The 27942-nt window shown below is 32.8% G+C and overlaps 3 protein-coding genes across 6 annotated transcripts; 1 reads left to right on the forward strand and 2 right to left on the reverse strand.

Moving 5' to 3' along the window:
• Window positions 1–7307: 7307 nt before the first annotated feature.
• LOC122589718 lies at window positions 7308–12274 on the reverse strand. 4 transcript variants are annotated; one of them, XR_006322319.1, is made up of 6 exons: window positions 12063–12273; window positions 11443–11576; window positions 11295–11352; window positions 11071–11205; window positions 10586–10676; window positions 10257–10492 (listed from the first exon to the last, which is right to left on the reverse strand). XR_006322319.1 is itself a non-coding variant. In XM_043762044.1 (5 exons), the coding sequence occupies exons 1-5, from the start codon at window positions 12117–12119 to the stop codon at window positions 7518–7520; spliced, it is 420 nt and encodes a 139-aa protein (XP_043617979.1). In that variant the 5' UTR covers window positions 12120–12274; the 3' UTR covers window positions 7308–7517. The 4 variants fall into 4 exon arrangements, 3 of the variants coding, with proteins under 3 accessions (XP_043617979.1, XP_043617980.1, XP_043617978.1); XM_043762044.1 differs by lacking the exons at window positions 10257–10492; window positions 10586–10676 and adding an exon at window positions 7308–7553 and having other exon boundaries at window positions 12063–12274; XM_043762045.1 differs by having other exon boundaries at window positions 10257–10676.
• LOC122589719 lies at window positions 9992–15577 on the forward strand. The gene is made up of 4 exons (XM_043762046.1): window positions 9992–10019; window positions 13621–13726; window positions 14024–14135; window positions 14777–15577. Exons 2-4 carry the CDS (start codon window positions 13654–13656, stop codon window positions 15027–15029), a joined length of 438 nt encoding a protein of 145 aa, XP_043617981.1. The 5' UTR covers window positions 9992–10019; window positions 13621–13653; the 3' UTR covers window positions 15030–15577.
• A 4165-nt stretch (window positions 15578–19742) lies between these two features.
• Window positions 19743–22458, reverse strand: LOC122590093 (SUMO-conjugating enzyme SCE1). Its single transcript, XM_043762426.1, has 5 exons — window positions 22294–22458; window positions 22068–22151; window positions 20267–20419; window positions 20047–20160; window positions 19743–19969 (listed from the first exon to the last, which is right to left on the reverse strand). Exons 1-5 carry the CDS (start codon window positions 22360–22362, stop codon window positions 19907–19909), a joined length of 483 nt encoding a protein of 160 aa, XP_043618361.1. The 5' UTR covers window positions 22363–22458; the 3' UTR covers window positions 19743–19906.
• Between the last annotated feature and the right edge of the window lie 5484 nt (window positions 22459–27942).

Raw genomic sequence — 27942 nt, forward strand, 5'->3', positions numbered from 1 at the left:
AAAGTAATTACAAATACATTAACTAGCTTCTAATGAATTTTCTATTAAAAGATAATGGAAAAGGAAAAAAGGATAGCTAGCGTACTTATAAAGCAAGTTTAGTTTAACAATTAATCATTATTACTTTCCGTCATTAACAATCACAGTAAATGTAGAGCTTTGCATACAAAAGATTTAAGTTTAAACTATACAGTATGGCCGTGCCTAGCTATTCGATACCCACAGTGAATAAAAGAAATGATGGTGAGATGGCTAAAAAAGAAAAGAAAAGGAAAGCATAATAATAGACGAAGTGCCGAAGTGGAAGCATGTAATATTTGTCATGAGTGTATCATGCATGATTCAAGTCATATGTTATATATATGTCATCATTCATAAACGCCTTTGTACAATGTACTATTGTCATCCAGTCTAATATCGAAAGTGAATCAAAAGAAGATAAGTATGAATGTATGATAGAACGTGTATAAACAAAACAAACTAATGATAATAAAAAAACACATGATGGATATCATCTTCAAATCTTGAACAGTATATGTCAGTTTTTGTGAACATGTTTCTTGAGTATATACGAGTAATAAAAGAAGGACATGACATGGTAGGTATGGGGGAAATATATAATGCATGCTCTATGACTCATTGACTTGCACAACCGACGACCAATAACAATTGAAACAGCTGATCAACCAATTTTTTTTTTCTTTTTTAAACATTTGATCAACCAATTATAACATGGCAAATACAACTCCAATTATTATTTATAAATGAATGAACGAACCTGATTTTTGTGTGTGTTTTATACTTTTATGTAATTGAATCACATGAACAGAATTAGAAAGTCTTGGGTGCGTTGTTAAAAAAAGAAGTTGGTTGGAATCCACTCCCATCTCAATTCTTTTATTTAATCAAATTTATATATCAAAGATGATGTTTTCTATTCGAATTTGTGTCTTGATACAATGTTCATTGAACGGCGTATTAACAAGGTTGCGCCTGGGTTGTTGACGAAACAACTATAAAGGGCATGAGGCAGTCGGCATCTTATATCGGCTCCTTTCATTGGCAAGTATTCATGTTGGTTTAATTGCATCCTTTCCATTGGAAAGAACCGGCAACTACCATTGGCAACTCCGATCAGTCATATCCAGCCGATTACGACAAGTATTGTCATTTTTTTGCTCCCAAATTCAAGATTGTGATCCCATCATTTTTTTGTTTTTTGTGTTTGGTAAGTTTTGTCATTTTAACAAGGTTTTGGCACTATAAACTCTATTATGGAAAAGTTTTCGCATAAACGGGTAAAAATCTCACTGGACACATGACGTTATATTATTGGGAAAGTTATAAATCTACAACATCATTTGGACATCTACAACAATGCAAGTTTTATACAGTTGTACACTGTGTAGTTTAATATGTATTATTATTGTAGAATCCGTTGTAGATATATCACTTCACATATTATTGGTGCAAAACCTTGCCAAAAGTTGCCAATATTTGTTACTGTACTCTTGTCCCTAACGTTTCGTACTTAGTTTTCTTATAAGTTATTTGGCTTTTGTTCTTTATTAAATTATTATTCATACTCATCTAGATAGTGAAATTTTTTACCAAAGTTTTTTAATAGAGTAATATTAATCTTCATCTAGTTTAACATATAGGTACTCGATACCTTTTTAAGTTAGAATTCTTTTTTAAAAAAAATAAAAGTTATGATTGGTCAATAAATTATTATATTAATTATATTTTAATATATTAAAAATAAAATAAAATTATGATTAAGATGAGATGGACAAATAATGGGAATGGGTGAATGTATGAGCTTGTATTTATCCAAATAGCAATTGGAGTATGTTGTATTGATCTAAATGTTGAAGCTTATATGGATCCAAATTTAAACTACGTGTGTTCTTTATTTTAGTTATCTATTTTTATTAGATCAAATGTTTTTTAATAAAAATAAATTTTAAAGAATATATTTTTAGAACATTGATATATATATATATACACTAGTGTTCAAGCCCGTCCAATGAATGGGTAGTCTCAAAATATATCAATCAAAGCTAAAAAGTTAGAATTCAAATAAATTAAATAGATATACCGAAATTAACTTGAAAATTTGTTAGCAGAATAGCCATTTCATCGGTCAAAATACTCCTAAAATTTTTCGCCCATTCACCTTTGACCGAGCCATGTCTGATAGTGCCTTAGAAAATGCAAAAAAAAATATGGAAAAAACTGGTAAGTTCTCTTAGTGTGTTTCTATGTATTTAATCCAATTTTAAAAAATAAACCCCAAACAAATTAACCATAAGAATCTAATAAACATTTTTCCATACAGATCCAGGAAAATTATTCAAGATAAAAAAGGAACCCAACCAAGGACATTCCAAACGTCGATCAAATGATTTTATCGGCTAATGCAGGAAAGATATGGAAACAAATTCTTGATAAATAAAAATAGCCGAGCAAAAAACTTTGCAAAGCCATCTCCTTTTGTGTTAAATCCTAAACATAACGTGGATCAAAGGGTTTTATCTAAAGGTATTATTTAAAATTGATATCATGTTTTTCATAAAATCTGAAATATATCTGTCATACACAAACTAAAATGATGAATTGTTCCACCATGCTAAATAATCATACTAAAACATTCAATATCATCTCAATATGTAGCATTTTTCCCTGATAGAATAATAACGGCTAAAAAATTACACCATTAATGAGCTAGTTTCAAAACAAATTCAAAATAATTATAGTCGATATATTAAAATAATCATAATCTCACTCATAGCAAAATTTGACTTATGATCTAAAAGCTTATATAAAGATATAATCATAAATCTTAAGAGTTAATATAGGTTACAAATACAAAATGTAGTAGTAATATATAGATTAGTTAAGTTATATATCACAACTTAATCAATACGAAAGTATAATATTTAGATTAGTTAAGTCATATATCACAACTTAATCAATACGAAAGCTAAAGAAGAAACATACGAAAATTAACTCCATATAAATATTGATTCTAGTTTACCCTTTTTTTTCAACGTTAGTTAAATAAAAAATTTACAGTTTCTTATATTCTAAAAGTGTAAACTATATAATTTGAAAAATACATACAAGTTCATCAACAAAGACCATCTCGAACGTTTTGATTTTCTTTGGGTTATTCCACTCCGAAACAGTCCATACATGCACAACACGAAGTCGTAAATGATGGTTATCGTGTGTTGGCTTAAGATTTTCAAGATGAACTAATGTGGTCACATTTTTGTTGTTGAAGAAAAAGGCATAACGAACCTATAATGGACAACAAACTAAACTAAAAGAAATAATACTAATAATGATAACATAAGAATTCAATGTTAAAAAATAATAATAATGATTAATTATTATAGATTACCAATAAAACCGAAAAATGTAAATTAATTATTTTTAAATTGGGTGAAATTGTAAATTGGTGATGGAAAACCAAAAAATGTAAATTAGTTATTTTAAGTGTAAATTGGTGATGAAAAATCAAAAAGTATAATTAATTATTTTTAAATTGGGTTAAAGTGTAAATTAGTGATTTGAAACCAAAAAGTGTAAATTAATTATTTTAGATTGGGGTTAAAGTGTAAATTGGTGATGGAAAACCAAAAAGTGTAAATTAATTTAGATTAATATTAAAAAATTAGAGAATTAATAAGTATGGAGGATTAGGCTTAAGGAGAGGGATTAGGGGTGCCAAGTGTACCCTCAACCCCCTCTTTTAGTTATATTATATATATATATATATATATATACACTAGGTTTAGCCCCGTGCGTTGCACGAGATAACATAAATTTCTATCAAATAGTTCAACAAATATTCAATATAAAATAAAAACTGTCATCGAAGAACGAAGATAATTTTTTATGTAATGAAGTAAAATGTCAAATGACAAAGTAATGAACATTATTAGAAGGAAAAATTATAAACCTCAAGATAAATCTTCACTTTTTTTCATCATCCCTCTTCCCTTCCACAAGCAATGAATATTTCACCATTCTCTCGCCGTCTATGTAGGAATTAATCTTGACTTAGTCATATTATCTAGTTTGAGTTGGTTTTATTTAAGTTAGTATTTGAGTTGGTTTTAGTGTTGCTTCAAATAAATGGTATAAAGTCATGGGGTTGACCGAATTAGATGCAATTGAGAATATGAATGTTATGGGTCACACCCATGACCAATTCCTTAGGTAGATTTGGTAGTTTATTTGCTTATTTTTATGATCACATGAGATGTAGTTTTGCCTATTTAAGACTTATTCTGTCATTGAATGAGAAGTAAGTTTTACCTTTGTTTTCTATATTTTTGTACGTATTTATACTAGCTTTTCATATTAACATACATAATATGCATGCTAAGTGAGGTTGAGAGTGATAAAAAAACAAAGAAAAAAAAATAAAACTAAAAAGGTGAGAGGATGAGGAAGAAATCAGATTTATACCACCATCACCACTTTGCTACCCACCCTTTTGGTATCTACAGGGCGGGTGGTGTTCCAACTGGTCACCGGTCGATTACAATCTTGCCTCCTTACGTATTACGTCCACCCTCAAAGAATTAAACATAGAGTATATAAAAACATAAATTCAACTTAAATTAAGACAACATTGTTTTATGTTCCAAGTAATCTAAAGTTTATATTTTTACAATATATTTATGTTGGAAAATAAAAATTAAATATAAATAAAAAAAATTTATATCTCAAAAGATATTATATTAAAAAGAATTAAGAATCATTATTAATTTTTAATAAGAATTAAAAAGATCTTTACAATATGGAAAATTTTATAAATTTGGAATGTGTCATTAATATATAATTTAGATAAGAAACTATTACCATATTTCTCTTTTATATATATATTAAGTGTCATCTAACTATATAAATAATGTTTTTAATAATTTTCGTAGGATTCTAGATCGAATATCTATCATGTTTTTAAAAATATAAACAAAAATCTCATTAGATCAAGTGGTTTATGTTTCATATAAAAAAACTTGAGGTTGTGGGTTCTAATCATTACTCGAAGTTTATGAACCACACACAGGTTACATCAGGAATCTTGGGATTAATGGTGAACATGGTTCATTCATTTGTTGTTCCTACACGGAAAGTTTACTTCTGCTGGGTCAGTTGGATGGCCTCAACCTGTGAAGGTTCAATTGCAGTTATAGCCTTTAAGTCATCATCAATCAGTTCAAGTCATTAGAAATTCGTCATATGGTTGGGATATGTATCTGTGAGATCAATATATGAATTCAGAACTGCAAATGATGGACTTTTATTTATGAAAAAATTTCAGCCACAAATTTTGAAAGTCGGGTACATCTTGGGCATGTGTGTTGTTTGATTTTCTAAGTATAACCTTTTAGTTTTATCAGTTTGAATGAAAATCGCGTAGCTTTGTCGTGTAACAAACCTTACTGGTTATATATTTGCACTTAATTAGGTAGTTAGGTAGCTAGGAACTTGAATTTCACGTATGTAGTAGTGTTTGGATTTTTAGCTGCAATATAAGTTTTGGTAAATCATTCAGTTTCTAAAATCTTTTTGCTAACAGATGTTGAGAATTATTTAGTTTTTGATGTCACTTGAGTTAATATATAAGTACTATTTTGAAAGAACCAAGGAAAATGATGATCTAAGTGGTTTGCTCGATGTGCTTAGTGGAAATATTGTTGCCTTGACGATTTACCCATCTATAACCTTCTGAGACCTCTTATTTACTGTTTATGTAATTATTTTTGTGAATTAGCGACATTTAGAGTTGTATATCATAATTTTATAAAACTCTTGAATTCAGAATAGGGTAATGTAGCTCCTGGGTGGGAAATGACCCCTTTGCTTGGACCTTAAAACTGATAAACCCAGATTTTAGCATGATAGCAATATTAGAGTGACGTGAAGATTGATAGAAATAAGGATAATGATGATCGTAATGGTTTGCTTGCTGCACTTAATGGCCATACTGTTACGTTGGAGATCTACACATCTATAAAGTTCCGAGTCCTCTTGTAATAATTGCCATATTTTGTGTACTAGATGCTTAGAATTCTTAAGCTTTTGTTGTATATTTGATGATATTTCAGTGCAAAATTAGGAAGAGAATGGCAAAGTTTGTGGATCATCCTTAGAATTAGTTAGTTTTTGTTGTATGTTTCGAATCCAGTCTTGATAGCTGCTAACCAGTAATTGACCAGATTATTGGTATGCGTATCACGTATGTATGACATACAACTTGTATACAACAAGTTGACAACTTCACAAACTTTTAATCTGAAATTGGGCCGGAAATTCGCCCATCGAAGTCAACTTTAAACAACTTTTTCAACAGAGCCTTTGTTGTAATGGGCCAAGTATGACGTACGAATACATGAAAAAAGGGTCAACTGTTTTAAGTTCTATAACACAATAACAAATGTGACGACATAATGTGTGTATATTACTCGTACGATATTTGAGTAGTTTAGATTATAAATGGCTAAAAATTATTAAAGTTTATACTTAATAAAAAAAAAACAAAGAGTTAGACGAATGAACACTAAGGTGCTGTTTGTTTTTTTAAAAAGGTTGTTGTCTGAATCTGAATAATGTTAAGAGGTGGTTTTAATGTCTGAAATCTGAATGATTATAGCTGTTTGTTTTTTTTATAAAAACGTCTGAATATGTATTAGTCTGAATAATCAGTTTTTTATGTAAAATTGTTGCAAGTATTTGAAAAGTAAACTTCTTTTTCATATAAATCATAAAAAAAAAGGTATAAAACAACTAGAATGTATTTTCACATATATTTAATAATTTAAACAAAGATATAGAGAGTATTTACTCATCCAAAAGATAATACAAAACTCATTTGCATTCTCCCAAAAGATAAAATATCTATCACTTTAGTCATAATATCCCCCTAAACTGAAAGGACTAGACTCGATAAGTAAAAAAAAACACGATTTTTTTTTTTTTTTTACAGAATATTCCCACTGCTCCGCAGTGGGAAGTCTCTGACCTGGGCGAGAAAAAGCCCCCACTGCGCCGCAGTGGAGTTGGACACACTCCCACTACACCGCAGTGGAAAATTTCTGATCCAGACCTGCAAAAACATCACTTTGACACTAAACTCAACTTGCAAAGCTTTCAACCCAAATCCAAACCTTTCAACCCATAGTTAAGACTTCAAAATCTTATAAAACATTGTTACGTCCAATTCTAACATGTAAAAATCATTCAAACTTCATTTCCCATCAAATGGGTCAAATGTCAAACATGGGTAATCAACCAAAATGATCATGATAACCTTTAAAAGCTTATGACTCAACCATGAGCCCTTTACAATTGAAATTTTTGTTCAAACCAATTGAAACAAAATATTTTTCAAAATGACCAAATCAATACCAAGAGCCATAGATGAGGTGGGACTTCTAATTATCTACACAATGTACCCATCTACCTTCAAATCTTCCAAAAGTCTTTAGCTTCAAACTCTAAACAATCAACTCAGTTCCTTCTTCCGGAACCGCCTATAAGAAAATGAAACAACTAAAATGATAAGCAAAAGCTTAGTGAATATACTTGCATACATTTATGAACATGAAGGAGAGCAACGCGCAAAGGACTATTACATGTAACCTATGACAACGTCGTGTCACACCTACATGCTCGCCTTTGCGCTCTAACGTTATACATGGATCCATATAAGCTAAATAAGCATAATCAATATCAACTATCGGGATTCTTAGGTCCCGGAGGTTCTTAGGCCTCATCACAAAAGGGGTTCTTAGGCCCCACTAAATCAACTATCGGGATTCTTAGGTCCCGGAGGTTCTTAAGCCTCATAAACACTATGCCCCACATGGGCTTAACACCAGATCAATTACCACATATTGACACAGCTCAACATCATATGGTAATTGACCCAACGTATACATAAAGATATGCAAATATACTCACCTCCTCCGCTACTTGAACAACAACTCGATAAAATGATAATGCACAAAACAAGCTTCAACCTATGATCATAACATAAAATGCATAAGCTTTCATTCACAACTTGACTAGCTCAACCTAGTCATACTTATCAATCACTAACCTTTTCTAATCAAACCCAACCCATTTATCATTGAGTTACTTTCACTTTCAACAATTTCACTAGGTAGCTCAAACTACCACTTTCATCATTATTTCAATAACTAGTAAAGTCAACTTTTCTCATAAATCAAAATTATCAAGTGAACATATCAGATTCTTAACCAAACTTATCATACAACTCAATGACAAACTAGGTTATCTAAGAATTTAGGGAAAATTATACATAAATCCATTTCTAGCAAAATCCCCAATTTTGGGTTACTCCAAGAACCCTAATTTCAAGAGAGAAGATAATACTAGGTTACGGAATCAATACCTCAAACAAACAATGAGTTAATTCAAGACTTTAGATTGAAAATTCTTCCTCCCATCTTTTCCTTTTAAATTTTCGGCCACCACCACTCACACCTCAAACCCTAACTTTCAATTTTGCTTGATAAAGATTGTTGGTGATGATTATTATTGATGTTATCTTTCTTGAACTAGAGAGGAATTATTTTGATTTTGGAAGAAAAATAGAAAAAGGTAGGAGGAAGCTTGAAGAAGTTTAAAGAAAGAATTGGTGGAATTATGAGTCAACACAAGGAGGGTGACTGGCACTTCCTATGAATGCCACGCCTCTTTCTATTTTGTGGGTATAATTTACCCGCCATCCGCTAAAGTTCTAACTAAACTAACCCCATATCCAAAAGTAAAATACTAGGAAATTAATTTAATGTCAAAACTAATAAAAGAGGTTAATTTCTTTACCTTAAAAACTTTGGGGTGTTACACAAACCATCCATCAAACTTACATACCGTTCTGCAAAACCACTTTTGCCTATTGCCTAATATTTTCTTAAGAGTTAATTTCACGGATCGTCCCTGTGGTTTAACCAAATGATCACGTTTCGTCCTTATGGTTTTAAAATGACACGGGTGATCCTTTATAGGTGGATAAGGTTCTGATCCAGTCCTTTAGTTTAACATCCGTTAACTGAACTCCGTTTTCTCCCTCACGTGCATCCCACGTGAGGGTATTAATGTCTTTTTCAATCTATAAAGGATCACTTATGATATTTTTTTTTCTTTCTTTCTTCTATTACCTTCAAACCTAGAATTTAATATACAGCCAACACACAAGCACCACATCTACAAACAAACACACATCTAAATATTAATCACAAAATCAAACTCAAATTCAAAATCATTTGTCAACTTCAGATCCACTGTATATTATCAATTCATAGCTAAACCTTTAGTTCTTTTTTCCAGTATAGATATTTTTTGTTTCTCTAAAATGATTCAAGATATAAAAAAGGAATATATATGAAGAAAAAGAGTCTCCACAATAGTACGACCACCACCAGTAGTTACAGTGGAGGTGAATTCCAGCCACAAGCGTAGCCGCCATCAGCCAGAAAATCATAGCTAATCTACATCTGAATTTTATATATGTGGAAAAGTATAGATATGAAATGAAAGGGTTTTGTTGGTGGGTTTTGTTTAGTTCCAAAAATAATAAAGTGAAAGTTATGGGTCTTGAGTTTGGAGGTGGCGGCACTGTGGTGATGGTTGTGTTGCTTTGTTAGTTTTTAGAGATAATAGATGGTGGAATGAGAATAGGGTACAAATGGTGAAGGTGATGAAGTTGGTTTCGTGGCCGGCGGTATTCCGGCGAGGTTTTCCGACGAAGATTCCGGATCTTCACTGCTCTCTTATCATGGCTGGAAAACAATTTTTTTTTTATATAGATGAAAGATTCGCTTTCATCTCAGAAAGAATGGATGGCAAATCTATTAACCTTATCATACTATTATCATCATACGAAAATGATGGGGCTTAGAATGAATGCAGGAGAGAAGACATCTAAATATGAAATATACTCATATGAATTAGAAAGTAATTGGTCACATGCGGTTTGTTTCTTTAAATCTTTTTTTTTTTTTTTGGCATCTTTATGTTTATGGTATTTTATCTACTCGTAATAGAAAAGAAATACTAAACCTTCCTAATTTAATATGAACTAGAAATGTAGCCCGCGCTTTGCGCGGAAGCGGATGGCCAACATCTCAAAACAACTGTTGCTTTGATCGTAGCAACCTGACTATTGGCTCGAACAACAATCTGAAAAAAAGAAAATTGACCCCAACATATAAACAAATCAGTACATTAGGAAGCAATGTGGATAGCAAAGAGTAATACTATGTTGTATACATATACAGACATCATAATGATGTTTTGTAATTAGACGACAATTTGTATCTCGTGCAAGGAAATTATAGCAGTTGCTATCAACTTGAACTATGTTATATATCCGGTCAGAAACTTAACATTATAATCTTTATTGCAAGGTCGTTTAAACTTCTACCACCATCTTTGTTGTTGGGACCTATAAGTGAAACATCAAATATACTCATTTTAACCATGTTTAGACATAGCAAAATCATGTTCCCATTAGCTGCTAGTACTCCAAAAAACATACTCGTAAGTTATAAGCTCCATTCCTTCCTATCCTTCTCTCAACTTCCTCGGTTGTTCACAAATGCAACAGTAATTCAAAAAGCTTCAATCATCTAACATTTTCATTTTTCAAAGAAAGCTAACATAAGCATACATATATTAATTATATATACAAGATTAACAACATAATAATCAAGTAAGCCAAGCATTGGAGTTCTCATAAGGGATGACCAACTATGTATAGGATACTTAGTGTCATTTACTAAGCTGCAGAATTCCACTTAAACCAATCAGTAGATACTTTTTTCTAGATGCCATGTTTACATAACTTATAAATCATGTTGATGCTTCTTTCATGTTCAGGTGTGACGTGTTTTAACACGTTGACTAAACGACCAGGAGAACACCTGGTGACTAGGTTGGCCTGCATAGCAATGCGCCAATGCCCATTAAGTAAAATATAAAAGGAAACCAACAAATAATTAAAGAGAACTGCCATTTTATCACCTGCTTTCTAGGTTTAGGTTCACGGGCAGGAGCAGAGCTCAAGTAGTCATCCCAAACTTCACGGGCTCGTTTTGTGTATTTTGCTTTTGCTTTAAGAGTCATTACTTTCCAAGCATCTGAAGCTGCTTTTGTCGCCTAAAAAGAGTATCCAATCAGCTCAGTTAGCATTTTTACACGAGACAAAATTGGATCATCAAAACTTAAATCCAGGCCATCACACTTACAACTTTCAGACCAGATGATTCGGAATGGGAAGCGCTGTATTCCTTAATAAATTCCCGGCTAGAACATCATTCACAATGAGATACGTCAGTAACAGATATTTAAAACTTCAGCATGATTAAGTACCAAAAAGCAGTACACATTTATTACCTAAAATGTACCCAAGAGCAAGCCGGACGAGGTGTCCCATTTTGCTTCTTCTTTTTCTTCCTCCTGCTTCCTTCAAGTTCTACAACCTCCATTTCTTTTCTCTTCCCCATCAGGGAATCATTTTCACTCGGCATCTATTCCAGAAAATAATACATAAAACTCAATATATAATCAACAAAAAACAATACCAAAAAACCCCTTGAGCTAACAAACAGCTCTAAAAGTTCATTAAAACCCATTTCACAAAATTAAGCATTTCTTATTTCAACAATTATTATAAAAACATTAATTGATCAAAAACATATACTGTATAATCACACTAATCACCAATTTTAGCCTAATTTACAATTATCCCCAAAAAAATATAAACTTAAATTCAGATAAAAACACTCACAGCACACTCAAATTAATACCAAATTACAAACAAGCAAAAACCCAATTTCACATTTACAAAAAGCATCAAACTTGTAATACAATAATCAAAAATCGAACACACCCACATAAATTTACAACAAACCGATCATAAAGTTTGCACCTTTGTATAACAAAACTCAACAATGTAAATTAAAGATTGTATAAATATCAAAAGGGTTGATGAATCAATCAATCAGTATACATACCATTGGTGAGAAAATGTCAGTCCCATCATCAAAATTAGGAGAGCTATCAGTAACCATTAATTCAAGAAAGTATTGATTTTTATTAAAATGGGGGTTGATTGATGATTTTGAGAAGTGAATTTGGGTTTGGATTAGTATAACAGAGAATTGAAAAGGGAATGAAGGTTATTGTTTGGTTTTGATTCTGATCGGATGCCAATTGAAACTGCCCCCCCATCTTTGCATTCTTACTGATAGTTGTGATATTTTACATAATTGGTCCCTATTTTATGGATTGTCTTTCGTTTGTGGCCTGGTTTTGATAGAAAGAAAGGTCAGTGGTTCAATCTTTATCCCGTATAAAGACCAGGCCACCGGGGTTATTTCCTATCACTTAAATAGAATCTTTAAGCAGCTTCTCTATCTAGGTAGATGTAAGACTGTCTACATCTTAACCTCTCATATACATCGTGGAGTTATTTGAGCCCAAAATTCGTGAAAGACAACATTAAATATTTCATTACTTTTCTTTCTATCGAGATGATCTAGTGGTTAACTACTTAACCATATGCATAATATTTTTGATAACTTTCAAGGTTGTACCTTAATATATATATATATATATATATATTTTAAATAATCATTATTTTAAATAATTAAAAACACTCTTTTATTTTATCGGAAATAAAGAGATGACAACTTGACAATTATATTACGGTGGCAACAACTCTTTTAAAACATTTCTTGTACATTCAATCACGTAAACGGGATGATTGTGAAAAGCGAATAGTTAAATGTTAGCAGCAATTAAGTTTTAATGAATTTAACTAATAATTATAGTTTTTGATACAAGGATTTATGTCTACCGGAATATTCAAAAGTGATAATGAAAACTAAAAGAATAGACGTTTACACATAGCGTGCAGGGAGGGGATTCCCTCAAGTTGATTGTCAAGTTGGTGAGATCTTGACCATTAAATGAAAATCAATGGCCAAGATTCAAATATCATCTTTGAATCTTGGTCTTTGATTTTCATCCAAAGGCCAAAATCACTCTAACATGATTAGTCATGTTAGAGTTAACTTGAGGGAATCCCCTTCCTTACACATATTACACAAATTCTAAAAGATTGGTCTTGTTTACAACTTCATAGATTCATAGCGTCAATACTACTCAAATGTTACAATAAGAGTACTTATTAATTGATAGAAACTTAATTAGTGTACAACATGAGTCATACAATAGGAGCAACACAAAAATTGGTGTTGGAAAAAATATATGGGACAAAACATATCGTGGTTAGCATAGAGAATGTGCTTTTTTTTGGATTGGAGTTGTATTTTAAGATTTCTTAGAAAACAAAAGAGTCATTCGGATCCGGTTTTCGTTCGTATAATCCGGTATCCAAATCCGAAATGATTCGGATTTCGGATGGGTAAATCCACTATCCGAATTTTCGGATATCCGAATTTCGGATATCCGGTTTTGAACACCCATACTGCCTACATCTCATATAGTATTATTACTATTATTGTATATGAATTATGAAGTAATAGTTGTTTTCTTAATTAATTACAGGTTAACCCAGACCATTTGGTGGGCTTACTCGGAATGAGTTCAGACCGGTTTGGATTTCTGCTTGCTCCCACTAATGATATCAAACAAGTCCGAGAATGCCTTAGAGGTACGTAGTTGGCTTCTTTCTATATATACTGCCTTCGGTTCACTAATTTATATACTTTTTTAATAATGTGTTACAGTCCAACATCAATTAATATTTCAACCATAAAAACACATTAGTTTTTTCTAGTATATGTTGCGTGTCATGTATATCGTTTTTTGCTATTTCTACCTACCTAGGCAATTCACAGCTAGTGCCCTGGCGAAGGATTGCTATTTACACCCCCCCCCCCCGGTTTTTTTTTGGGGGTTTGAGCAGCCATCGACCACCGTGCCTGACGGGTCTGTGCTTGTTTCTCAGCTATACGTTGTAGCAGCCATGCGGATTTTGATTCTGCGCTTATGACGGCAGCAGGTTTTCTTTTGAACAGGCCCCCGAACATGAATAACAGGTTGCTTTTCTTTGTTGCAAGGTATGTAATACTATGTTAAGTCTTATACTGAAATATGGCCATCATAGCGATATTTGATAATTAATACTTTATACTCCTTAATAGAAAGTCTAACCTTAAAAGTGTCGATATTTGAAACATTAGTTTTAATGCTAGTGTTTCTTTTGACTTTGGGCTAATTTTTTATTTAATTTCAAAAAAAGGCTTTAACACACCTCTTTTGGACCGCACCGATTAACTATATGAACTTGTGTGAATACTTTAATTGAAAATTGCTTCCACGTAAATAGAAATAAAAGGACAATCTCTGATAATAATTTAGATTTTTTTTTTCTACTCATAAAAGAGTTTCTATCATTTTTATCTGCACAAACTATATGTTTTTTGGATATACTTGTATTGTACATACAATTTATAATTACTGTAATAAATTTTTAAAAAATTCTTTTTTACTCATAAAAGATTTTCTATCCTCATTTTTATCTGCACAAGTTATTTATTTTGGATATACATGTATTGTACATATTTTTTTTGGCTGCTAGTCCTATACGTATAGTTGCTACTATAGTGAGCCGCTATGGGGATTTATTAAAAGAGCATGGTGTAGCCGTAAATATTGTCAACTTCTTTGTATTGGACCTATCTAAGATAACGGGCCGCAGGGGCTTGCAATTAGAGTTTGGTGAGTTCAAGTATGGGAGGAAGGAGCTTGGTATCTTCATTGTTCATGCCAATAATGATGGAAACAGCCACATAATAGACGTTAAAGATCCAAATTCTATTTTTGATGTCATATCCAATTCTATACTAAAAAGGGATCTCCTTTACCTTGAGGAGAAACATCAGAAAGATGTCGAAGAGAATGTTGATGTTATTAAACAACCGTTGGAACTGGTCTCACAAGGAGAGTGTTAATGTTGAAGCGCCCGGAATCCAAAGTTCTAAAAAGTTGGAGCAATGCCACAATAAGAATAAAAGCACTGCCCAAGAGAATGTTGATGTTAAACAGCAGCTGGAACTGTCGCACAAGGAGAGTGTCAATGTTAAAGCCCCTGGAATCCAAAGTTTTAAAAAGTTGGACCAATGTAACAATGAGAAAAATAAAAGCACTGCCGTTCAAAAAAAAAAAAAAAGAAGAATAAAAGCACTGCAAATGATGAAACTGTTCAACCACATGGAATCAAACAGTACCCAACAAAAAAGACTCTCCCTTTCACTGAGAAGAGAGTTCAGCACAATCCAAACGCTTGGAGTCTCAAGCCACAAATGAAGCTTGGAGAGAATGAATAGGTGAAGTTGGAAGCCCTTTGATGCATGTCTGTTGCATAATTGTTTCCGTGTTCCTGCTTGTTGAATAGCTAATGTTTATTTGCAAAACAAAACCATCTATGTGTTATCGTCATGAATCTGTTAACTTGCCACAAGTGTTTGAATGACTTATTTATGCATTACATTATATGTCCTCCACGTGTGTTTGAATGACTTATTTATGCATTACATTACATGTCCTCGCAAGTCCCTGGGGCTGATAGGTGTTACTTTGTGTATTAATTCGAATCCAATATTGCTTCATCCAAATATTGCTATAAAATTTTCATTTAAAAAGGATTAAAATTTTATAAACCTCTTTGTGTGTTGAGTATTAGTTAAAATTATATTTTCAATTTTGTATGTTCTTTTTTTAATTCTAGCTTACTATGTTATCTCGGTTTGTTAATAAGCAATTGTCATCATTCACCCTTTACTTAATCGGTACGGCGTATATTTTGCAAAGTCCTCTTAGTTTTGAATATGGAGAAAATGATTTTTTTTTAGAGAAAAATCTATAAAAAGTTAACCTTTTTACACTAATTTTCTATTAAAGGAAACCTATTTTGTTTTCGTCTATTTAAAGGATTTCATCTCTAAAAGTTTCACAATAAATATAATATCGTTAATTTTTAACGTCAAACATCCGTTAACTTCCAGGTCAGTTAGCCACGTCGTTAGAAAAAGCACATGTGGACTAAATTTTATATATATATATATATGGGGACAATCAAATAAGAACAGTCTTAAAATAAGAACCGGCAAGAACACTTAAAAACTACATTTTTATGCATCAAAAGTCCATAAAACTAACATAGTGTATAACTAATTATCATTATTTAAGTGTTTAACAACATATTGGCCTATCAAAATCGGGAAAATCATGTTTTTGGTTATGTGCATCCATCTTGGATGCATATTCATCAAAATGATGCATCCAACGAAAAACTTGAATTTTTTGATTTTGACGGATCAATGTGTTGCTAAACACTTAAATAATGATAATTAGTTAAGGACAATGTTAGTTTTATGGACTTTTAATGGATCAAAATGATGTTTTTAAGTGTTTTCACCGTTCTTATTTTAAAAGTGTTCTCACCAGAGTGTTTCCCTATATATATATATATATATATACTAGTACATATTATTAGTCTTCTTTCTCTTTCTCGACACACCCTCTCCGGTTCTCCCTAATCTAGATTCCGGCCACCACCCCCACCGCCGGACTCCCCCCCTCTCTCTCCATCGACACTATTACTCTCTCTTTCTCTCTCACTGATTCCGGCGACTTCCTTTCTATTTACTTCTACTGTTCCGGACCATTGTCAGCCGGAAAGAATTTCTACCCCGATTCGTTGAGTTAAAACTCGAGATTGGTACCCAAATGCTCAGAATCTATATCCGTACAAACCCTGACTAAAAGAAAACCTCGATCTAGCCTTTGCCGGTAAACCTAACAAACTCGCCGGAAAAAGTATTTTTGTGATTCTCTTGCGTTTGTTAAAGTTTAAAAACACGAAACTGGTTGTAATCAATTCACCTTTGAGTCGCTTACAAACCCTTGCCAATTGTACATTCCACAAATCTCGTCGGAAAAACGAACCGGCGGAAAAGCGAACCACTGGAAAAACGAACCGTGGTGAGAGGGGTTTAGAAATACCGATTGAAATAGATACACATTTTTACTCGTATATGTTTATATGTATATTGATGTTTGAAACTTTCCAAACTGTGATTTTGTGGGAATAAATATAATTGGGTTGGACAAAAAATGGAAAATGGTTCACTGAAAAATTTGGAAAGAACAATGGAGGTCGAAGAAGATGATGATGGGAAAATGGTTGGAGAAAAAATGGTTTTATCGGAAAAGTGGATGGGAAACATGGTGTAGCGGGAAAAGTCGTTGGAGAAAAACTTATGAGGATGATGATGATGTGTACACGTCAACTCAGTAGTCCACGTAGACATTTTTATGACGTGGCATGCTATGTTGGCAGTTAACGGAGGTCTAACGTTAAAAACTAACAATGTTCCCTTTATTGCGAAATTTTTAGAAATGAGATCCTTTAAATAGACGGAAACAAAATAGGTTCCCTTTAATAAGAAATTCGTGTAAAATACTTACTTTTTTATGGATTTTTTCTTTTTTTTTTTAATTACCTGCACTTTTTTAATACATACATCCATATTGTATTGTATATATATTGTAATCTTATTAATGCCCGTGCTTATGTTGGTTTTGGTTGGGGTGGTCTTGAGTTTGTTTTTATGTGGTTGATCGTAGGTTCGAGTTCCTCCTTAATTTTTCTTTTCTTATTTTAATGCTTGCCATGTGTTTCTTTGGGGTTTAACCTGAAAATCACTGCATCAATATGAATGCCATCTGTTCTTTTTCTCTAATAAAAATATTTCTCCATACTCAAAAACTTTTTGATATTTTTCTATCCCCATCTCTGTTTTTTTAAGGTTTACTATACATACATATATATATATATATATATATATACGAGAGCAAGTACCCGCACGTTGCGGCGGTGAGATGGTCAAATGCCTTCGTCGTACGGGCTCCGCTCTCGGGTTTAAAAATTTGTCGAAAGTATATCGAATGACATCTCTAATGAAAGAGCATGAAATTTAAGAACACCCATACAATTTTTATAATTTATCGATGTACGGTTTTTGAGATAAAAGATTTTGAATGAATTGGAGGAATAAATGATTTATGGAGGAGAGAGAAAAAAGATGATTGGTCGAGATTTGAGGAGAGAGAGAAAGGGTATTATAGTTATTTTAGGTAAATATAGAATAGATAGAAGGGACATTTTGGGAAAATACTTAAAATCAATATTGAAAATTCCAAGTTCAATATTGAAAATATAAGGGAAATCTGCTTTATAATATAGTACTAGATTTAGGGTATTATCAATATTAGATGTTCATATATGTAACTCATAAAAGTTTGAAAGTTCAAAGTTAAAAAATATAAGTAAAAACTAAATGTTCAATTCAAATGTCAAGAATGTTAAGCTAATAGAAAGGAAAATAGTGTAATAAAGAAATACTATAAGCATATATCCTTCTTCATCATTTGCAAAACTTCTTTATAAAAGACATTGACTGTAAATGTTTTTTGTCTTTTCATCTTTGTCACATACTAACAACTTAAAACTTGTTTTCAACTTAACTCGGGATATTGCAATATACAATTGTTAGTGCATGAAAACCGGGATTTGTAGATACAAAATTACAAACTGAAATGTCATAAAATTTGATAACAATTAGGACTTGGGAATATTTTCATATATATTTATTTTAATAACAATTAATATTTTACTTTTTAAATATGATTAATTTTTTCTAGATAATTTGAATTTTTTGACGAAATAGTATTTATCTTCATGAAATCTTAAACGTAAATATAGGTAGTCAGAAATCAATATATCTTACTTCTTTATAATGTTATTAATCTTTGTATAGAGTTGTTTCAGTTTTTCTTCTTATTTCGCCCATGTTTTATTATTTAACTTAAGTGAGATCGTATTCATTTGTAATTTGTTTGATATAATTAATTTTGCAGATTACTTGGTATATTATTCACAATGGTTTCTAAATCATATATCAAAATGATACTTATATATTATACAAATTCATCTTTTTATCTATATGTATAGGTATATAAATTAAAAGGTTCTCTGCACATATTGTATTTTGATAATAAAAACTTTTGTAATACGTTATGCTTATACATGATCATTATTAAAATCATGTATGTAACTTTTAATAAATATTAAAACGATTTAAAAGTAACTAAAATTAAATATTTTGAAAACTAGCATCGCAAGGTTTCCAAAAACACCTTAGAAAACTGGTTACCCAAACCCAACCTAAAACCATATCAGATTCAATCCAAACCATTTTGGCCTGTTCACATTGATAACATGATTTGTAAGTGCTTTGGCTGGGTTGCATGTATAAAGTTATGACCTTTCACAAGTTGGGTTTAGCCCTTCTCCTATTTGGGATGTTTCGGGCAATTTTTGTAAAACGGATGTCAGGCATCATTTCCTTTGTTAACCTGAAAGTTGAAACTACAGAATACAATAGTGATAAGCTCCACCCATTCAACCTCCAACCAAGATGTGTATACACCTTCACAATAGCGAGCCAACAGCCAAGTGGCAACATATAGTGCAAGCATCCTTGAAGCATGACAAAGGAAACTTCCAAATAATCTTGCAAATACTTGAAACTCAAGATCTCGTATTTAAATCCATTCATTCATACAACTAATAAGCACGAACCACAGATAGCAGAATCATATTTAAGCAGAAACAGAGCCGTCAACAAATAAAAAGAAGGTTTTGCCTTCTATGTAACAATCGTCAACAGGCCAGTTGATCAAAGTTCACATTAAATATCCACAAAAAACAAACCATGGTCAAGAAATCAGGAATACATGATACTGGGTAGCCACAAATTGGCATCTAGACGAGAGGGGGATATTGCTTTGCTTGCTGACGAACTCTTTTCTTGTACTCCACAGTATCCTGCACATTAGTTTTTGCACAAATCAGATTAGGAATGAAAATGTAACTTCTAGCAAGATAAATAACACATTGATTACCTGAATAAAGAGATGATATCCCTCAGTTTGAGCAGGATCAGCAGGGTTCGGAGAGTCCAATAAATCCTGGATGCCCACTAAAATTTGCTTGACCGTTATAGCGGGTCTCCAGCCCTACAGATAACAGATGTTATTAGATATTACTTGTACTAAAACAAACTCAAAAATCTCAACATTATGCTGATGCCTTAGATTCTTAGTAAGGATAGGGAATTCATACACTGTCTTCATTAAGAATTGATAGGCAAACAGTCCCAGATGGGTAAACATTGGGATGAAAGAACCCTTGGGGGAACTTGCACTTTGGAGGCTTGCTTGGATAATCTTCGGTGAAATTAAGGGTGAGAGGGTAATACCCACCTTCCCAATCAGTCTGCAATAGTCATGTATAGAGAAAAGTTTACAAAATCAGACCAACTAAATTCACCAAAACAGCTGAACATTTATAAAGGTCTTCTAAAAAGAATTACAGATTTAGAACAAATGCCCAAAAAGAAACATATTCCACATTCCTTAGAATAGTAGTGAATCCAGGATTTTAGAGATGATAAAAATAGGAGGATTGAGTCAGTTTCAACAATGCTTTCAGGTCATAATGGGTCGATGGGGTTTTGCTTGTTGCCTGAATGAAAATGCAGGTTCGAAAATGGGTTAGAAGGGATGCGGTCAAAACTGGCCGAGTCTAGGTTGCCAGCTAATATTTTCATCTATTTAGGTAGGTGCTTAGCTAAAAAAGGTTAACCAATCATAAATATAGAGCAGATGTAACCCACCAGTGAGGTCTCAAAAACTATAACCAGAAAAGAAGGAAAAAACCAATTGCCGTGTTAGGGCGTCCAAATCCAACAGTTAGTAGTGTCGTTATTGTGTATGTAGACGGGCATTTTAACACATTCAAAATGTCTGAAGACTCGCCCATGACCTAGGATCATGACCGTCCCAAAAATCAAATCCAATGCTGCATCAGTGATGGCATTTTCTTGCTATTATTATCTTGTGAAAAGTTTCTTCTTATATATATCCCATCCATTGGAACATGTAGTAAAAAGCTACATGGGTAATCAAAATCAACAAAGAAAAACGGTAAACAGATGAAGTTTCCCTTATGCATCAAATTCAATTCTGCATCAGTGATGGCATATTTTTTTCCTATTGCTATCTTGTAAAATGTTTCTTCTTATATATGCATCCATTGGAAAACGTAATAAAAAGCAACATGGGTAATCAATATCAACAATGAAAAACGGGCAAACGCATAAGGTTTTTCCTAATGCAAGTTGCGCAGAGAAAACGAGATTTTATTACTCAGATGTATGCAGCCCATATTCCCCTGATAACCCCCGAGATTGTATCTAGCAAGATTCAAGCCTGGGGCCTCTTGTAAAGTTGTCACCATGTTATCCAATAGACCACCTTGGAGATGGTTCAAATCAACAATATAAAATTTTATTCTTTATCAACTGCTTTATACTAATATTGATGCATGCCGGTTTAAGGATGCATACCAAATGTCCAAATGAAACAATAGTCACCCAATACCTACCTCCCGCGATAGACAAAAAGGAACATTTGATTAACGAAACACAAAAACAAATAGAAAAATCAATTAAACTTACTGAACTTCAAGTAATTAACTTGTATGTCAATTAAGAAGACTACCATGGTACCCTCGAGTTCAGTGAATAATTTGAATTTCTCATATTTTTTTGACCTTTTACGATCTGTCAAGTTCTCAACTATTTTGACAAGTGTGTGATTGCATGAGTCATGTGTTACATTGTTATTGCACTCGAAAAGAAACGTCACCTATCGGATTTTGCTCCTTAATGTTAAAATGAATATGGGGTGAATTAATTATGAGTAATGATATATCAACTATAGATCATTTCAGATCCTGAGATACTTGGTGATACTTTTTCCCATTAATTAAAAAACAAAATTCTCAGTATGAAATATTACACAGTCAGTAATCTATATCTATATCTATATATATGGAAGTACAGATAAAAGGAAAAACATACCCCGACTTTACCGGGAATGGTACACTGCCAAACCATGAGATTCACTGTACCATCAGTAAGTGTTTCTGGCTTTGCAACAAATCCCTAAAAATTAACCAGATAAAATCACATGAATAAAAATAAATGGATACATAAAATCGCATATGTATATGAATTATATTTAATTTTAATAAATAAAAGGAAAAAACAAAAGAGAATTAGGGTTAAGCAAAAGGAATAAACAAACATGAGGATGATTTTTTCGCCATGCTTTTCGTTCTTCTGTGAGACGACCACGTGCTATACCACCAGACATGATTTATTACTGGTGGATTTTGATGTGTTTCCGATCGATTCTGAAAAAATCAGTAGAGGGTGAAACAAAAAGAAAGACGGAAGCGAGTTTTTTGACTTTTTGGAGACAAGGGTTTGCTTATATATGTATTTTCTTGAAAATGGGAAGGGGTGAATAAGTAAATTTTCTTTTAATTTTTTTTTTTAAACATGTGACGGGATGGCTAGTCGTTACATCCAATTGGTCAGGCAGTCATTAACGACCGATCCACAAGTCAGGGAACCACAGGGGAGAAAAAACCACACCAATTTAGCCGTTACAGAAGGCACGACGCTAAATTGGGGGAAAACCTTTGATTGCTTGTATTCGAACCCTGGTCTCCCAGGGCCCAAACCTTCATTGCAACACAGGGATGCCACTGCGCTATTAGTGGTTTTTTTTTTGGTTTTTTTTCTTTTTTAAGGTAAATGATTAAAACTTTAATAGTGTAAAAAAATGTCTTTATTTATTAAATAAAAAATAAATAATTAGCAATTATATTTGTATGCAAAATTGAAAAAAATATGTAGTACTTTATTTAGTTTGACCGAATACAACCGTAATAGTGATAACTGTAGTGTGACGCCGATAGTAGTAGTTTTGGCGCATGGTAACGACGAGTATTAATGTAAATAATTGACGAACAAGTAGTAGTTTATTTAGTTTATGAGTTAGGGGACAAAATTTTTAATTTTTTTCACAAAGATTTTTTTTTTACAACAAGTTAATAGTTAGCACTAGAGACACACAGTGACATCCAATTAGACAGTGTACGGAGCTCGAATCACACGCCTGAGATGAATTTATGACTTTTGAAACCCCCCAATAATCTAATCCTACAATTATATTTTTGATAAATTGTGTATGTTATGTGATAGACGTCTTTATTGGTGAGAGACATTAGATACATGAGTAAATCAACCCTATAATTTAGAAAGAAAAAAAAAACAAAAACATAAAGCATTAATTGCTTAATATAATGATAAACGCAGTTCACAAGAATTTAAGATTCTCACAAATTGTACCAATATCTTTTTTTTAAAACAACCTTACTAGCAAAATGCTAGTAGGAACATCATACAACAATCCAAAATGATTTATATCAAATTTATTTAAGCCATCTATCAAAAGACAAAACCACCCACCTAACCCCGCGATTCATCCATAAAACCACCCATCTATCAAAACATCAAATTTAAACATATTTTGAAAATTGAAAATAGAAATTTGTTTCTGAAATTTAGTCTAAGTTAGCTATGGGTAGAGATAACGCTATATAGTTCACCTCCTTCGTATCTTGCTCAAGTTGCTGTTGTTGTAGTCTAAGTTGGGTAATGCTAAAGTTTTATTAAATGGCAAATTTTCTTTGGTCTTATACTGATTTAATAAAAAAAATAGTACTCGTAAAAAGGAGTTATGAATTGAACTCCAATTTTTTTTTAATAAGAGACAAAGTAAAAATGGGCTAACCTGATCAAATAATGGTAGAAGTATACTTATCTGATTCTTGTGATTTCGAATTTCTTAGGGTCATTTTGTGAGGGTATCAGATTCCCAGCCCAATATGAATGGACTAGAGTCTAGGAGACTAAGACAGTTTGACTAATAGGCTGATTCCAATTTGCATTCATGGAATTTACTTCATTTCATGTTATTAACGAGCAAGGGTGTAGTGCCAAGAAATTGACAAATTGGCAAAATTTGGCAAGAAGATAGCCAATAGGAGGGAGCCACATGTCTTAGCCAAAACTTTGTCAATACTTGCCGAAATGTTGCCAATTTCGTGGGTGTAGTGACCAAAACTTGCCAATTTGCCAATTAGAAAAACTTACCAAACACACCCTAAACTTTCATTAATTTTAAAAAACAATACAAATACAAATTAAAAACAAACTAAAACAATACAAATACAAATTAAAAACAAACTAAAACAATACAACTAGAAAATAAATAACAAACTAAAATAAGTTATTAGTTGGTCACCCGTATTTTTCGGCGATGTCGTGTTTGCGTTGCACTTGTATGCTACGCATGGGCTCGTCCAAGTGCTCATGAAGCGCGGAAAAGATTTGGAGGTCTAGATCCATTGTCTTTTGGCGTTGAAAATCGAGTTGGGATTGTAGCAAAGCCCGCGCAAGGTTTTCACGTTCGAGGTTGGCTTCCCTCCTCCTTTGGCGTTCGAGCCTCTTCTTTGAGTGCAATACTCGCCACCTTATACTCTTCAACCGAACCAAGCAAGCCTTCACCAACCGTGGCCGAACTCGTGGCCTTACTACGTGATTTTCGAGCAAAAGAAGGCATCAAGTCCTCATTCAAATCGGGAACTCGAGTGTAGTGGCTCTAGGACTCATCGGTTCGAGCCCTTTTCTCACTCTCGCTAGTATCTTCGGTGCGAGGAGTGCCGGTCGTAGGAGTAGTAGGCTCGGTAGAAGTAGGAGTAGTACCAAAACCACTCGCCGGTGGAACATAGGAGAACTTATCATGTTTCATTGCAACCGTCCAAGCTTTGATATGTTTGAATCCTTTGTTCTTGTGGCGTTTCGCTCACTCTTCCAATGCTTGTGTCAAGACATAACCATCATCGGCACCGCTAGCCCATTTATGTTTCTATAAACACATATATAAACGTAAAGTTATATATATATATGTAAAACTATATATATATAAACGTAAAATTATATATAAATGTAAAGCTATATATATATATAAATGTAAAACTATATATATAAACGTAAAAGTATATATATAAACGTAAAGCTATATATATAAACGTAAAAGTGTATATATATATATATACACGTAAAACTATATATAAATGTAAAAGGAAAGATAATTAACCATCATATTGTAGATGCCGGTAAACTCGTTCAAAACCGGTTGCATCTTCTTCCACTTTGTGTTCACTTGATGGTATGTTCGTGAATGATTTTTTTGTTCTCTATTGTAGTATTCATAAATCATATTCCAAAAGGATTCGTATCTTTGATGATCGGCGGTGGCGGGATCGGTAGAGATATGAAAATATGCTCGAGCCAACAATTCTTCATCCTCGCCACTCCAAGGGATCGGTGGTGCTCTTGTGCTTGAGGCGACTTTTTTCGCCTTCCCACGACCGGGTGGAGGTGGCGCCTCCACCTCATCCTCGCTAGAGGTGTCTCTCACATCGTCATATGCCTCGTCGGCTTGCACTTGCTCATTAACATCATCATCAAGAAAAGTGATCGTCGGTTGGGTTCGAGGAAGTTCAAAGCGGCCCGTGTCGACTTGCACGGGGAACGAATCGGTTAACAATTGAGAGAAGTCGTCACTAATCGTGGTTTGGTTTTGAGTTTTGAGTTTGATATTGTTGGGAAGAAGAACCGCCGAAATTGTGTTCGACGGTTCGAGGAATATGAAATGGGAGTTGATTTCTTGGTGCTAGGTAGTTTTTGTTTTTTTTGTTTGATTTTCTTGTAGGAATCATGTTTGATTTCTTAGTAAGTGAAAGAGATGAGATAGAGGGTAGGTATAATTTTTGTAAGTGAAAGAGATGAGATAGAGAGTAAGTATAATTTTTGTAAGTGAAAATGAAGTATAAAGATTATGTTGCATATATAGTAAATAAGATAGGGGTAAATTTTGTAAATTTTTTTAAAAATAAACGGTCATTTTGACCAATTTTTTTAAAAAAACACCCGCTCCCAACGGTCACTATAGACGCTCCCAACGTTCACTTCCATCGGCCAAAACATGCCGATATTGCTTGCCAACACTTGCCGATTTTGCTAGCCAAAACTTGTCGATACCAATGCTATAGATTTGCCGATTTGCCGATAGTTGCCGATGCTTCTTGCCGATAGATTTAGCTGACTACACCCTTGCTTCTAATGGATCGAAATTTAATATGTGCTTTTCTGATTCACATGGAAAAGGTACGAGTAATATATTTCAGCTATATACATCAGTAGATTGTAAATTTTTTATTATGTAAAACATGAAACCATTATATTTGTATAAGTTTTGTTGCGTACATAAATTCCATTATATTTGTATAAGTTTTGTTGCGTACGAATAATCGAAAATTAAAAACATAAATTCCATATAGATAGGGGTTACATTGGTGTTTTCTTTGAATGCAATAAAGAGGATGGAATGTAAAAGTTGTTCCCAAATTTCAATATAATAATCATAAAATAACCCTCACGGCCTCACGTCTTGATATTCTTCTCATGATCCATTGAATTGGACGAAAGGTTAGGCCATTACAACAAAGTTATTCTGAAATAATAGCCGTTCAAAAAGATACGCAAGTCATGTCAGATAAAATTAACAAACGTGTTATAGATTGATTCGAAAATCTTGTCAACAACCACCACGCCATTGCTCCTCGTTTCATCACTATCGACTAGATGTTCCCCATAATTTGAGCTAATTTTGATATTGTTAAAAAAGGTCGTTGTTATTGTTGTTTTGTCGAACAGTTTCATCATTATTTTGACCAATATCATCTAGATTTTCCCCCATATTTTGATTTTCAGTTGTATTCTAGCCCACACAATTACCATTTAACAATCGTTATCACTTCCATTTCAATTGGTGGATATTTCAGGCTATACCTCTTATTCGCACATGAGCTATTCCATTATGCGTTCTATCAGTCCGGTATCCATATATTCCTAATTTCCTATAAACACAAACACAAATGTCTTTGCAAGGCATCGAGATTCGAGAAAGCTCTAATTAACTTTTTGACCGCCAAGTAAGATGTCTTGACACGATCACAATAGCGAGCCAAGCGGCAACACATATTGTTCAACCTTACTTTAAGCATTATGCAAATACCCAAAACTCGCTATGAATTTTGTAAATCCATTTATACAACTGATGAATATATAGAAACTAGTAGAAACGTGAATCATTTATAGACAAAACAAGGCCATCAACAAATAATAGGAAGGTATGGGGAAATATACAATACATGTTTTTTTGAACGGCAAATATACACAAAAAAAAATGATATGGAGACCTAAAATATGTGGACTTGTACAACCGACGACCATTACCAATTGAAACAACTGATCGTCAACCAATTATAACATGGAAAATCCAACTCAATTAAATATATAAATGAAAGAATGAACGACTCTATTTGTGACTTGTGAGTGTTATCTATAACGAAGACATGGATAGAATTAGAAAGTCTTGGGTGTTGAAAAAAGTTGGTTTGAATCCATTCCCATTCCAATTCTTTTACTTCATTGAATTAAATTAAATTATATATTAACAATGTTGTCTACTTGTCTAATCAATATGTGAACATGTTGTCCATCTGATTCCGTGTCTTCATATATTGTTCATTCAACAGTGGATCAACCAAGCTACTTGAGTGCACTAAATAGCTATAATGCTACCTATTAAGCTGCCTTTTTGGACTTGCAAGTTATTTTGAGTTTTGTCATATATTACTTCGTTTTCATTTGTTCTTTACTTGCTATGGTAAATGTGCATCTTGTTTATTTTATAATCCCTGTATAGTGTTGTTTCGATTGTCCTTATTTCTACTTGTGAGTTCTATTATTTAAC

The sequence above is a fragment of the Erigeron canadensis genome, chromosome 2 (genome assembly GCF_010389155.1).
Source record: "Erigeron canadensis isolate Cc75 chromosome 2, C_canadensis_v1, whole genome shotgun sequence".
NCBI classification, from domain to species: Eukaryota; Viridiplantae; Streptophyta; class Magnoliopsida; order Asterales; family Asteraceae; genus Erigeron; species Erigeron canadensis.

Excerpts from the sequence above, each read along its gene's own strand:
- LOC122590093 (XM_043762426.1), bottom strand. The coding sequence starts at position 22,362 with ATGTCTGGTGGTATAGCACGTGGTCGTCTCACAGAAGAACGAAAAGCA. Across the intron at positions 20,420-22,067 it reads CCATTCCCGGTAAAGTCGGG|ACTGATTGGGAAGGTGGGTA; the intron begins GTATGTTTTTCC and ends TGACTATTGCAG. Across the intron at positions 20,161-20,266 it reads CAATTCTTAATGAAGACAGT|GGCTGGAGACCCGCTATAAC; the intron begins GTATGAATTCCC and ends TGTTATCTGTAG.
- LOC122589719 (XM_043762046.1), top strand. The coding sequence starts at position 13,654 with ATGAGTTCAGACCGGTTTGGATTTCTGCTTGCTCCCACTAATGATATC. Across the intron at positions 13,727-14,023 it reads AGTCCGAGAATGCCTTAGAG|CTATACGTTGTAGCAGCCAT; the intron begins GTACGTAGTTGG and ends CTTGTTTCTCAG. Across the intron at positions 14,136-14,776 it reads TTGCTTTTCTTTGTTGCAAG|GGGCTTGCAATTAGAGTTTG; the intron begins GTATGTAATACT and ends AACGGGCCGCAG.
- LOC122589718 (XM_043762043.1), bottom strand. The coding sequence starts at position 12,119 with ATGGTTACTGATAGCTCTCCTAATTTTGATGATGGGACTGACATTTTC. Across the intron at positions 11,353-11,442 it reads TGCTCTTGGGTACATTTTAG|CCGGGAATTTATTAAGGAAT; the intron begins GTAATAAATGTG and ends ATGATGTTCTAG. Across the intron at positions 10,988-11,070 it reads AACCTAAACCTAGAAAGCAG|GCCAACCTAGTCACCAGGTG; the intron begins GTGATAAAATGG and ends ATTGCTATGCAG.